The sequence below is a fragment of the Typopeltis vanoorti genome, chromosome 20 (genome assembly GCF_054136105.1).
Source record: "Typopeltis vanoorti isolate ZY-2024b chromosome 20, IOZ_Tvanoo_1.0, whole genome shotgun sequence".
Taxonomy (NCBI): domain Eukaryota; kingdom Metazoa; phylum Arthropoda; class Arachnida; order Uropygi; family Thelyphonidae; genus Typopeltis; species Typopeltis vanoorti.
This window is the reverse complement of record NC_143568.1, coordinates 99,399,550-99,411,708: the sequence shown is the minus strand read 5'-3', so window position 1 is coordinate 99,411,708 and position 12,159 is coordinate 99,399,550. Positions and strand designations below refer to the sequence as shown.

At 34.5% G+C, this 12,159-nt stretch overlaps 1 protein-coding gene across 3 annotated transcripts in view; it reads right to left on the bottom strand.

Annotated features, from left to right (window-relative positions):
- Positions 1 to 12,159, bottom strand: part of LOC150095705 (uncharacterized) — a 338,480-nt gene that overhangs the window by 152,875 nt on the left and 173,446 nt on the right. For all 3 annotated transcript variants that reach the window (XM_090410275.1, XM_090410277.1, XM_090410278.1), the window contains exon 10: positions 2,972 to 3,084. In XM_090410275.1, the coding sequence (XP_090266401.1) occupies positions 2,972 to 3,084 (113 nt within the window). The remainder of the gene's footprint in view (positions 1 to 2,971; positions 3,085 to 12,159) is intronic.

Sequence of the window (12,159 nt, the reverse complement as noted above, 5' to 3'; positions counted from 1 at the left end):
TTGAGGTTGTAGTGTTGATCTTCATTCACTGTATCTCCGAGATGCTGTTTGTGACTGCTGGAATTGGTTCCACAGTTTATGAACCACAGAACTATTTTCATGTAACCATCTGGCTACTCCTGCCTGATTTCGGCCAGCCTGAATTCATCGGTTAAATGATATCTTGTAGCCATATCCAAGAATGCTACTATAATGAAATATCTTGTTCTCAATGGAGGCATGAAATGGAAAATTACTAAATAATGCTATGGTTCAATTGCATATACTGCTGACAGAGCCACTCATTTGTATATAATAACCAAACTCAGCATCACATTTTGCATAATGTACCACTTTCATACATTTTTCCTCTCTCCTCCCACATTGTGATTTTTTTTTCTGTTTCTTAATTTATGAAAACAAGTGGAGTTCTTGGTCTTCATCTAGGCACCAAATATCCATTTTTGTTTACCTTTCCTCTCCCATTCCGATTAAGTGACCATAACTTAGATTAGGCCTGCTCACACATTCTTATATACAGTCTTTCATTGCATTCAAATTCATACATTCACTTGTACTCTCACATGGCTCCCACCCAGGAAAAGTTTATTGGTAAACCTATAGTACATTTGCATCATAGTTGGGAAAAAGATTTTTTTTCTATTTATTGATTTTGTATATTTTTTGTATATTTTTCTTTTATATAAAAAAGTCCAAAAATCTTGCTTAGAAGCCAAACGTGGAACTTTTTCAAAAGCCACTTCATGTCTCCAATAAGCAGGGTGGTGGTCTTATACCAGGCAATGAAATTCATTTCCCACCTAAAGACAATCACAAACATCCATTCCCACAGTGGCTCTGTGGGAATGGATGTTTGTGAACGGATGTATCTGCTTTCCAGAGCCTGTTGGCTGGAAAGCAGATACCAACCAGTATGACTATATGTCAAGTTCCTTCCCAAGGTCTTCATTTTTAATGATTCTGCTATTAATGTTCAAGCCCCAAATTTTTCTCAGAATGGTCGGATACATAACTTAAAAACTGGTTTGAAAACTGTTATCTTATATACTTCTGATTGAATGATATTCAGAAGAAAAATTTAATGGAATGAATACAGCACAAAGAAAATAATTAAAAATTTAACCATTTTAAATACATGTTTACTAGTTTATTGTTTTGGCTATTTTTTTTCTCTTATTTCAGTTAAATTTATTCAACTGGTTCCCAGCCATACTTTGTTTATTCTGCTGTCTATTTCCAAATTAAATTTGACATGTTCTCTAAAAACTGTGCCTAAATACCTGAAATATTTTACTTGTTCTATAGGTTCTCCATTCAAGATACAGTTGATGTTTTCAATATTTTATTTCTGCCTATTTTCATTGTCTTGCCAAATTGTGAACTCCAAACACATACAAACTAACAAGCCATGGGTTTGAATTCCATTGTAGACATGGATATGTCTGCAATGGAATTCAAACTGAGTGTGACTATCATTATGCTTACTCAAGGCTTGACGACTTGAAAAGGTTCATGTTTTAGTCTCTAGAACAGGATTTCTGGAATGTGACCTTTTTCACTTTCCTTCTCAGTTTCAGAAATCTACAGAGTTCCTTCTACCTGAAGGCTAAAAACTAGAAAAACCATATTCTTCCTGGAATAATAAAATATATCTGCTGTCACAACATGGCAAGCCATACAAGAAAATCAGCACTGCCAACTGTTTTGTACATGCTCATAACACATTGGCTGTTGTTCTTAGCAATATGAAATCACATTGCCTGCATAGTTATGTACTGGAATGTTTACGTTCTTTTACATTAATTTTATTCTTTTATATTAATGATGGTGACATAGGAATTCTAATATGTAAGTTGCTTACTCAGCAAGTTCCTAAAAAAAAAAAGGTCTTGATAGATAGATATTTCTAAATACACATTGAAAGATGCAACAAAAAAAATTTGCAGTTTCTTTCATTTTCAAAAGACTGTCTGGTTGAAAGGATGAAAATTGCAGAATGGGACCAATTTTACATCATAGCCACCAATGAAGAGTATTCCTCAAAAATTTAAAATTTTTATTTGTCCCCCACATTACTGTTTTGGGCTTCAAAGTAAGCCACTTTTAACTTTTTGCAAACTTTAAGGCCATTTTTTTCGTAGAAGAATAGATTTCATCAAGATGATTTTTAGACATGCATATTCACTATACGTATACAGAAACATGAACTTATTTTACATGCAAATGACATTAAGACAAAATAAAATTATTTAAATATAAAACACTCCGTAATAAGTATCTAATCTCTCAGAGAGAACAAAAAAAACAAAAAACAAACAGGTAATCACATGAATCAAGAATGAAATGGTATACGTTAAAACTTTCTACCACCCTTCAAGCATAGTCATATGATACTACTGGGAATCTGTGAGAAACTGTAAACAACCATTAACACAGCTCTAAACAAAATAGAAACATAAATAATGAACAAAGATGCACAAGGTTCACTTCAGGGATCTAAAAGAGTATGCAAAAGGAAAGTTTAAAGAGAAAAATTTAACTAAAATAAAAGAAATAAAATTATATTGGCTTCTGTTAGTATTAAATTATCTATGTTGCCTATATCTTCCTTCAGATAAGCTTGCAAAGTCAGACAGTATTTTTGAATGCTCTTGATGTTGATATGGAGAATAGATGGTCATTTTTTTTTTTTTTTTAATTTTGAGTAGTCACTTGTTTCCATTCTGTTATCGAGTTTAGAATGCGGCAACTGTCATGTTCCAGTATAGGATACGTTGCCTAGCAAACAGCTATTAATTTTAACAACTCAGACAATTTATATTTGTTACATTCATCTCCACTGAAAAAAAAAAAAAAAGCAACCAGATGATGACATTATGATCAATATGAATAAATAACCCACACAAAGTATTGAAATGAGAAAATCAATGTGGTTCATTTAGGGCACAATATAAACAAATGAAGTTCTTACCAATCGATTGAAAGCAGATCTATCCTCATCTTGAGCTTTATCTTTTTCACCAAGCACAAGTCTTTTTAAATCAGCTTCTAATTCTTCTACACTCTTAGCTTTACCAGATAAATCTGAAAAATTACTTGTGCATTAGAAAGTTTTGCAGTTCAAAATTAATGTGTAAGAAATCTAAATATTTGCATTTTAAAATAGTGCTTTCAATAAATGAATTAACTTGATATTATCTCAACATAAGGTGCACCCTGAAAACAAGTTCTATCATACACAATGGCAGCAAGTGATAGAGTGGAAGATTCACTTATGCAATGATGTCTAAGTAATCAAGAAGTATATCACTGACATACTGTCAGTTCTCATTCTGAGTTTATAAAATTTTTTTAATGTCAAATGTTGGCCCAGGTGAACTGGTATGTTAGTAAAGTGTATGGAGAAAATGTCATGGGTGAGAGAATGGGGAGCAGATGGTGCAGGGTGTTCATTGAAGGAAAAACAAGTGTGCATTATGAAAACTGAACTGGCCACCCATTATTGCTATATTTGACCAGATGAATAAGATTTCCCATTTCTGAGGTAAGATATTTGTCATTCTTTATTACATGAAACCATCATGGAACAATGTATTGCAAACTTGTGTCAAGATGGGTGTGACAAAAATGCTCACTGATGATCAAAAAACACAGGGTAGCTGCTCTGAATTGTGGAAAAGCATCATAATGAAAGTAACACATTTTTGAACCACATCGTGACAGGAAAAGTATAAAACCTAGATTTTTCACATGAAATCATATTAAGCAGTGCAAAGGTGGCATAGTGAATCTAAGGCAAAGAAATTCAACATTTTTCACCCAGAAGATCACATGTGCCACATTTCAAGAAACAGTGTTTTGCTCATCATAGCTTAAAAAAAAAAAAAAACACATGTTTACTGTGAGGTTAAAAAAATTGTGGAAGTTTATTTGAAACAAAAGATGAGACTCCTCAAGCGCTCTGGGGTTGTTTTGATTCAGACAACACACAACCCTACAGTGCTGCTGCTACATAACTACTAACAAAACAATGGAAAAAGTCCTCAAATGCCAGTGACTTCCAACTTTTTCTCCACTTGAATAGACTTTCAGCAGCTCATCAATTCAACAGCAATGATAACATGAAGATGGCAGGGCTAAGGATTGAGTCAAAACACTGGCAGAAGACTACAGTGAGGCGAACACAAAAACTTATGCACTGATATGACAAATGTTTCAGTGTACTTGCAAAGAAGTAGCTGAGCATGTGTAAAGTTGTGACAAAGTAATACTGAAAATGTCATTTCATTCACTTACAACTAACAAGAACTTAGTTTCTGGACACACCTTGTAAAAAACATTAACAGTTAACTCATTACAGAAAAATAGAATATAAATGTATCGATCAACAGAAATCTTGGTTGTCCGGACACCAAATACCTGCAAGCCTTTTCTCTACTTCCATTCTGCTAAGTCATATCATCACAATTACCTCTGCTCAATACATTCTAGAATACCAATAATGTTCCTTCCTAATATACTAATTTTTAATATAATTCTGCCACCTGTACACTTTCCTATTTTTTTTTTTCATAGTAGTGTTTATAGTCTGATCTTTATCTAATGTTATCCTTCACCCAACTCTCAGATTCATATTAAAACTGCATTGAGCACTTGCATATTGCTAGCTTAGTGTGTTGGCTAATTTCTCTCTTATTCCACAATCTAAAGATGCTATCTGTATCCAGTCTGTTTTTCTGATTTTGTCATTTACTATCATTTCGTTTAGGATGTTGTTATACTGTTTTATAGTCTCAGTAAGCAACTGTAATGTAGTGATATAATGGTCTTCCGGTTTGCACATTATGATGGCCGCTGTATAGCTGTTAGGATGGGGCCCCCGTATATCTGTGGTCAATACAGGATAAGTTGATTGTATTTTCGACTCTCTTCTTGTGTATACAACTGTATGGATGGGATTAGGTTATATGCTGATAATAGGTATTGTGCTGTGTTATTTATATTCTTAATGTTTATATTCACGTCACCTATTATCATCAGGTATTCTGAGGCACCTTCTTCTGTGGCATAAAGTCATCTGTTTAATTCATCTAGAAATTTTGTAGTGCTTAAATGGGGGTGGTCTGTATATTGCGTTTAATATCAGGTTGTTCTCTAGTTTGGTTTAACTTTGATGCATATGTTTTCTGCAAATTCTAATTTATAGTTTATTTCTATTACTTCTAATTTATGTTTGCTAAATATTATTATACCACTACCTTATTCAGTTTGTCTGCAGTGTTTGTATTGTTGAAAGTTTGGTATTTGGTTGCCTCTTCGTTTGTTGCGGATATTTCTGTTAGTATTAAAATATCTATATCTTCCTTCAGATAAGCTTGCAAAGTCAGCCAGTATTTTTGAATGCTCCTGATGTTGATATGGAGAATATTTTTTTTTTTTGAGTAGTCACTTGTTTCCATTCTGTTATCGAGTTTAGAATGTAGCAACTGTCATGTTCCAGGGTGATTACATCTACTTGGTAGTCTGATTTTAAGTAGGTTGGTATGTTCCTTTTAATGTGACAGCTTGTTGAGGTCTTCTACGGATTTTATTTGGATCTTGTGTCTTTTTAAGGAATGTTTTGCTGTCTCTTATCCATATAAACTGGCAATTTTTTTCTGTTTTTACTTACCTCTTGTATGGTAGAATAATTTCCGATAATATGGCGTTAAGTATTCAGACAAGTATATTGGGATATTATTGTGAGTTCCATACAGATCCTTGACTACTGGTTTTTTAATCCTGCTGGCTTTTATGAGGTTAACTTTTGTTGGGCTGTTAGTGAGTCTCACCACGATGGGTGGGGAACCATCTCTTTTCCTTTTTTGAGGTAATCAATGTACCGACTGGATATCTTTTGAATCTACGGGAGCACCAATTGGCTTAGATGAATTACAGTGTCTTTTAAATGTTCAGTAACAATTTCTGGGAGACCAACTATAAGAAAATCATTTTTATACTGTTGTAGGTTTAGGAGTTTGTAATGTTGTTTTAAAGAATTAAGTTCTTGCCATAGTTCTTTAATTTAATTAAGTTATGCTGTCTTTCCATTGGCTCTTTAACGCTGTTTTTAATTTCTCTAACAGTCTGAAATACGTCATCTGCCTACATCATCTTCTAATAGATGATGATGATAATAATCTAAACAGCCGAGTAGGAAATTAATCCCATATAGGAACAATTGGGGAAAATTTTGAGAAAAGGGCAATGCTAACAATAATGTTAAGCATTTACTGGACTTTGGCTCAGGACACTGACTAATCATTACTAACACCATGTTTCAACATAAAGATGTGCACACGTTCACATGGAGAGAAGACACATGAAATAAAAGCCTCAATGACTATGTCATTGTTGACAGTGATAACATCATGCTGGTTCAGGATACAAGGGTGTACAGAGGATTTGAAATTTTAAGTGACCATTACTTATACTAAGCAGGATAAAGTACATAAGAAAAATTTTTAAATAATGTAAGTTAAGCAGCTTTTACAGGAAAATTGAAGACTCAACTATACAAACATTATTGAAGAAAAAATGAAACAAATTTAAAACAGGAGCCAAACCTTGGAGTCTAAAGGGCAAACTCTGAAGACATTGACTGATTTAGCTAGAGGTATGTGGTAAACGTGTCTGCAAAGATGAAAAAATAAGTACGTCATGCTAAACACAAGAAGCAGTCCTAGAAAAGACGAAAGCATACCAAAAGTTCCTAGCAAATAAGTCGGCATATATCCTAAAAGAATACAGAGAAAAATGTAAGCAAGTGTTAAGCTGCATAAAAGTAGCTAAACAAAAGTCATGGGAATACTTTGGTAAGTGAATGGAAAATAAATATCAGGAAGGTGGCAGAATGTTCTGAAGGCTATTTCTGAAGGAAAGAGTACTATAAAGTGAATCGAAGATGATAAAAGATATCCTAGGATATCCTAGATGGCTGGAATAATTACTTTGAAAGACTTAAACTGAGCAGTGACAGAACCATACCAGAAAAATTTCAGGAATACATATCAATACTGAGGTAGAAAAAGCTGTCAAAACTTGAAATATGAAAAGATAGCTAGAGCAGATGATATTCGACTAGAAATGGTTAAGCATGGAGGAATAAAAGTTTTGCAGTGGCTACACTGCATAATTCTGAGGGTCTGGTCAGAAGGTTGAATTCTTGAGTAGAGCTTTCATAGTCATCAGCCATTGTCGATCCACTGCTGGATGAAGCCTTTCCAAGATTACTTCAAAACTGTCCATGGCTCTCCTTTACCATGTCCCTCCTGTAAATCTGATATCATCAATCCACCATGATTTAGGTTGCCATCGTGGTTGTTTTTCCCTTCGTGGAATCCAATCCAGTATTTCTTTGGTCAATCGTTGATCTTGTCTTCAAGCAATATGCCCAGCCCATTGCCACTTCAGATGTTTCTCATTCTTCCCACGATATCAGACTTTGATTTGATTTCTTATCCACATATTCCTTTTGTAGATCATTTCCCTACCTGCTTTTAGAAGTTCAGCTATAACTCCACCCTCACCTGCAGCTTTTCCATTTTGCAAGCTTTGAATGCTCCATCCACATAATTTTTTCTGGTAAAATCTGTGGCACTTCAGTTATTCCGTAGTTTTATTCTTCATTTAATTTGCCATCCTGATATAATACTGAGTAAAATTCTGCAGTTCTTTTTGTTATAGCAGTACAGTAATGGACTTTGACAGGATACCACGTGGGATTCTAATCACTAAACTGCAGCCCATGAAAATGGATATAGGGTTAGTGAAGTGGATAAGAGGGTGGTTGATGGAGAGATATCAGAGAGTAGTTATTCAGAAGTAGAGTCCAAAAGAAGGCCTGTGACTAGTGGCATGCTGCGGGGCTCTGTTCTTGGACCGCTGCTGTTTAATTTGTACGAGTGATATAGGAAGGGATGAGAGGAACTGTTCAGTTGTTTGCTGATTATGCAAATTGGGTAGAGCAATAGCTACAGATGATATTAAAATTTTGTAAGATGATTTGGATAGACTGGTAGTCTGGGCAAAGGAGAATGGGTGTCAGTTTAATGTGGCAAAGTGTACGGTTATGCATTTTAGGGTGAAAAGATTACGAGTTGCATACTACACTGATGGAAATGTGCTCCAGAAAATTGATGAAGACAGCGATTTGGGAGTGTTAGTGGATAGGGGGTTAAAGTTTAGAGGGCACAAAGAAAAATTGGCTAAAGCAGCTCATTGGATTATTGGTTACTAAAGAATACTTTGATGAGCAGAGACAAGTAGGTTATTGATTCTCTTTATCAAGCCTTGATAAGACCCATCTTGACTACTGCGTGCAGATCTGGTCACCTGGGGTTTCATGGTGATGAGGAAAAGGTGGAGAGGATCCAAGATGGTAACAGGTCTATTAAATGAACCTTACGAGAACAGGTTGAAGATTTGTGGGTTACAGAAACTTTGTTGACAGGTGGAAAAGGGACGAGACATCAATTAGTGAAGGGTTTTACAAGATTAATACAGAGGAAATTTTTCAGAACCGGTCTGTTCTGGTGGGAGAACTAGGAGATATCCTTATATCCTTGGAAACTAAGCAAGACTGTAGTCAGCAAGGGTGTTAGAACTATTTTTTTTTTGCTTGTAGTGTGTGTGTGTGTGCACGTGCCAACTGTGAATGAGTTCAAAGCAAAGTATGACAGATACTATGCAAATGTTGGATAGTGTTTAGGGCCTCCCTCAATGAGTCTAAGGACTCCATGGAATAGCCTATAATAACAACAATAGAACTGGAGATGTCAAACTTAGCTCTTTGCTTTATGTAGATGATTACTCCTAAACACATCTAGTGCAAGTTTCCATGATTCTCTAACTAAACTGAATAATAACAAATTTGGCATGAAAATGGGCAATAAAAAAACCAAAACTATGAAAATAGGCAGGAACATAGAAAACTTCAGCTGCATTCTGAATGGAGATCTTACAGAACAAATAAAATATTTAGGCACAGTTTTTAGTGAAGATGGCAGGTTAAATCTGGAAATAGATAACAGAATAAGCAAACCTGATATGGTGGGTGCCAGCTGAATAAATTTATATGGAATAAGAGAGAAATTGGCTGAAACACCAAACTAGCAGTATTATAAGACAGTGTTCAAATCAGTTTTAAGGTATAGATCTGACAGCTGGATTAGAAATAAAGTGCTTGAACACAGACTACGTTCTCCCCAGAACCTTTTGAATGGGCAAACCACCCGGCTAATGAATGTTATGAACTGACATGGCTAAATAATGAGCAAGAATGGAAATATAATTTAAGACATTTTTTGATTAATAGAGATGAGAAATCAAACTGGAGAGTCTCGATACTCGTGAAACCAGTAAATCGATTTCTTGCATTGCAAGCCAATCTCAAGAGCTTCGGATATACATTTTGATGCACACCAATCTGTATGCGGAAGGAAACAAAAATCAGGATCTCGAATACAATAGTATCGGTTGCAAAGTAGATCTTTTACAAAAGAGACATAATTTCGATGTCTGAAGGAAATAAATTGTGAAAATTGAGCGAATTCGAATTGAAGACAAAAATCGATGTTAAAAATCTACATTTATTTTTCTTAATAATGGTTTTTGTCCTAAGATCGTGAGTCAAGTATTTAATATTTTATTGTATTTTGTAAAAGAAAATAGGCCTGCGAATCAAATCGGTGAATCAGTTGTGATCTCGGCGAATTCTCGAAACTCTCGAGGATTATGATGCTAATCTCGAGTGATACCAATTCCCATTCTTAGTAATTAATACTTATAAATAGTAAAATTGCGACATAACGTGCATTATGTGTCTTGGGTATTACTGTCAGTGCACAATTCAGTGATTTGTTCTGATTAATTTAATAGTAATATATTTTGTATTTATTAAATTACCCCATAATGAGAAAAAAGTCAAGTCAGAAAACCACACTATTAAGTTATTTTAAGAAAGATGAAACCGATAAGCATAGTAGCAAAGAAACCAAACCAACAACAGAATCGTCGATTTCTGCAATCTCTTTCAAACGTAAAACGTGCATCTAAACACTGCTTATCGGGTACTGACAGTGAGTGGTTTAAAAAATTCCATTGGTTAGTGGTGAAAGATAATGGAATGATTTGTTCCACATGTACGAAATACGGAAAGAGAAGACCCACAAACAAGGAAGTGACTTGGGTAACTATGACATGCACAAGATTTCCTTCGAAAAAAAAAGCTTGGTTGACCATCAACAAAGTAAGTTACACACTGATTCTTGTTCAGATATAATAAAAACAACGTATACTAGAAGAAACTGGAATAGGGCAAATTGAAAATTCAATTTAAATTTTGAATAACTTGCAGACAGATGCCTTTCTGGGAGCTTTAAGATCTACGTATTGGTTAGCAAAAAATTAGTTATCACATGCTACGTTATTTGAAAAATTGTTTGAGGTTTGTAAAACTATGGGCTGTTCCTACTTAGAACATCTTAACATTGGTAAAAATGCACATTATACCTCAGAAAGAATAATGCAAGAGTTGATTGATATTTTAGCATCAGAAATTAGACCTGAAATACTGAAAAATACATTCTGCAGATTATTTCAGTGTTTTATGTGATAAAACTACAGACATCTCAGTTTTAAAACAGCTGATTGTGTACATTAAATGTTTGTCAACTTAGAAAAGAGGTCAGGGTTAGTTTTGTATCAACTTGCAATATCATTGATGGCAAAGCTGAGACTATAACTATAAAGTAATTGAAACCCTTGAGAGTCTAGGCTTAAAAACTTGTAATCTGGTGGGCCTAAGATGTGATGGAGCAGCTATCATGATTGGAAAGCAAAAGGGAGTTGCAAAACTGCTCAAAGATGAAACAGATGGACTCATGTTCAACTATCATTGTGTTAACCACTGACTGGCTCTTGCTAGTGCCCAAGCAGCTGCTGAAGTGACTTTAGTCACGTTTAATGATATCTTAAGGAAATTGTTTTTCTTTTTCAAAAATTCCTCAGTCAGGATGGCTAGATTAACCCAAATCCAAAATATACTGAACAGTCCTCAGATTAAACTTAAATAGAGAATGCATAATGAGTGTTATAGCTACATTGGAAAGAGAGGCCACCAAACGAAATGATATCACAGCTGAAGGTTTAAGTAAATATATCAGAAAATATCGTAGCTTCACTAATGATGCTTTCAGATGTGTTACCACATTTATCTAACTTGTCTAGATCATGGCAAAGGCAAGATGTTGAAAGACACTCCTGGCAGTCATTTTCAAAATCTTCATCAGCATCTTCACATTGATTATTCAGATGTTATTTCTTTTAAGACTACAATATATGATAAATACATAGGCACAGTTATTAAACACCTAGAGCAAGATTTCTAGATATGCCAATCATTTCATGCTTTTCAAGACTTTTCAATGCAGAAAGTCATGATCAACGTGAGGCTTCTGAGATTCTTTTTGATTATTATTCTAGAAATGGAAGTCCTGCAGTTTTAAACTATGAAAGTACTAAACTAGAATGGGCAGTTGCATCAAAAATGATTAATGGACAGTCATACAAAAATCTAGATCCAAGACAAATGCTGCTAAAATTAGCAACAACATCTGAGCTCAAAGTCTTTTCCAAATTTAGCAAAACTAGCTGCTGTTGGACTGGCCAAACCTGTGAGCACAGCTGAATGTGAAAGGGGTTTCTCTGCATTACAGAGGATAAAAACCTGTATGAGGAATCACATCAGTCAGAACACTAAATAATCTGATGCTGATTTCACTGGAGGAACCATATCCAACAGATTTTAATTATGAAAAAGCTGCTAACAACTGGGCTTCTAAGAAGAAGAGAAGAATTAATGTATAGAATTTTAAGCTGCGAGCATTACGAGCTTTTCATTATTTAATGAGAAAATAAGAAAAATCCTAGTCTTGTTTATTATAATTACTGTATAAAATATTATCCTTTTTTGAAGTAATTTCTAATAAAATTACTATTTTAATTTGTTATAAAAAAGGGTCTTTCTTAACTCATTCAAAATTTTTGTACGCCCAGCTAATGCTTCATTCCACCCGGCTGGTAAAAATTTCTAGGGAAAACACTGACAGATATAGAGTT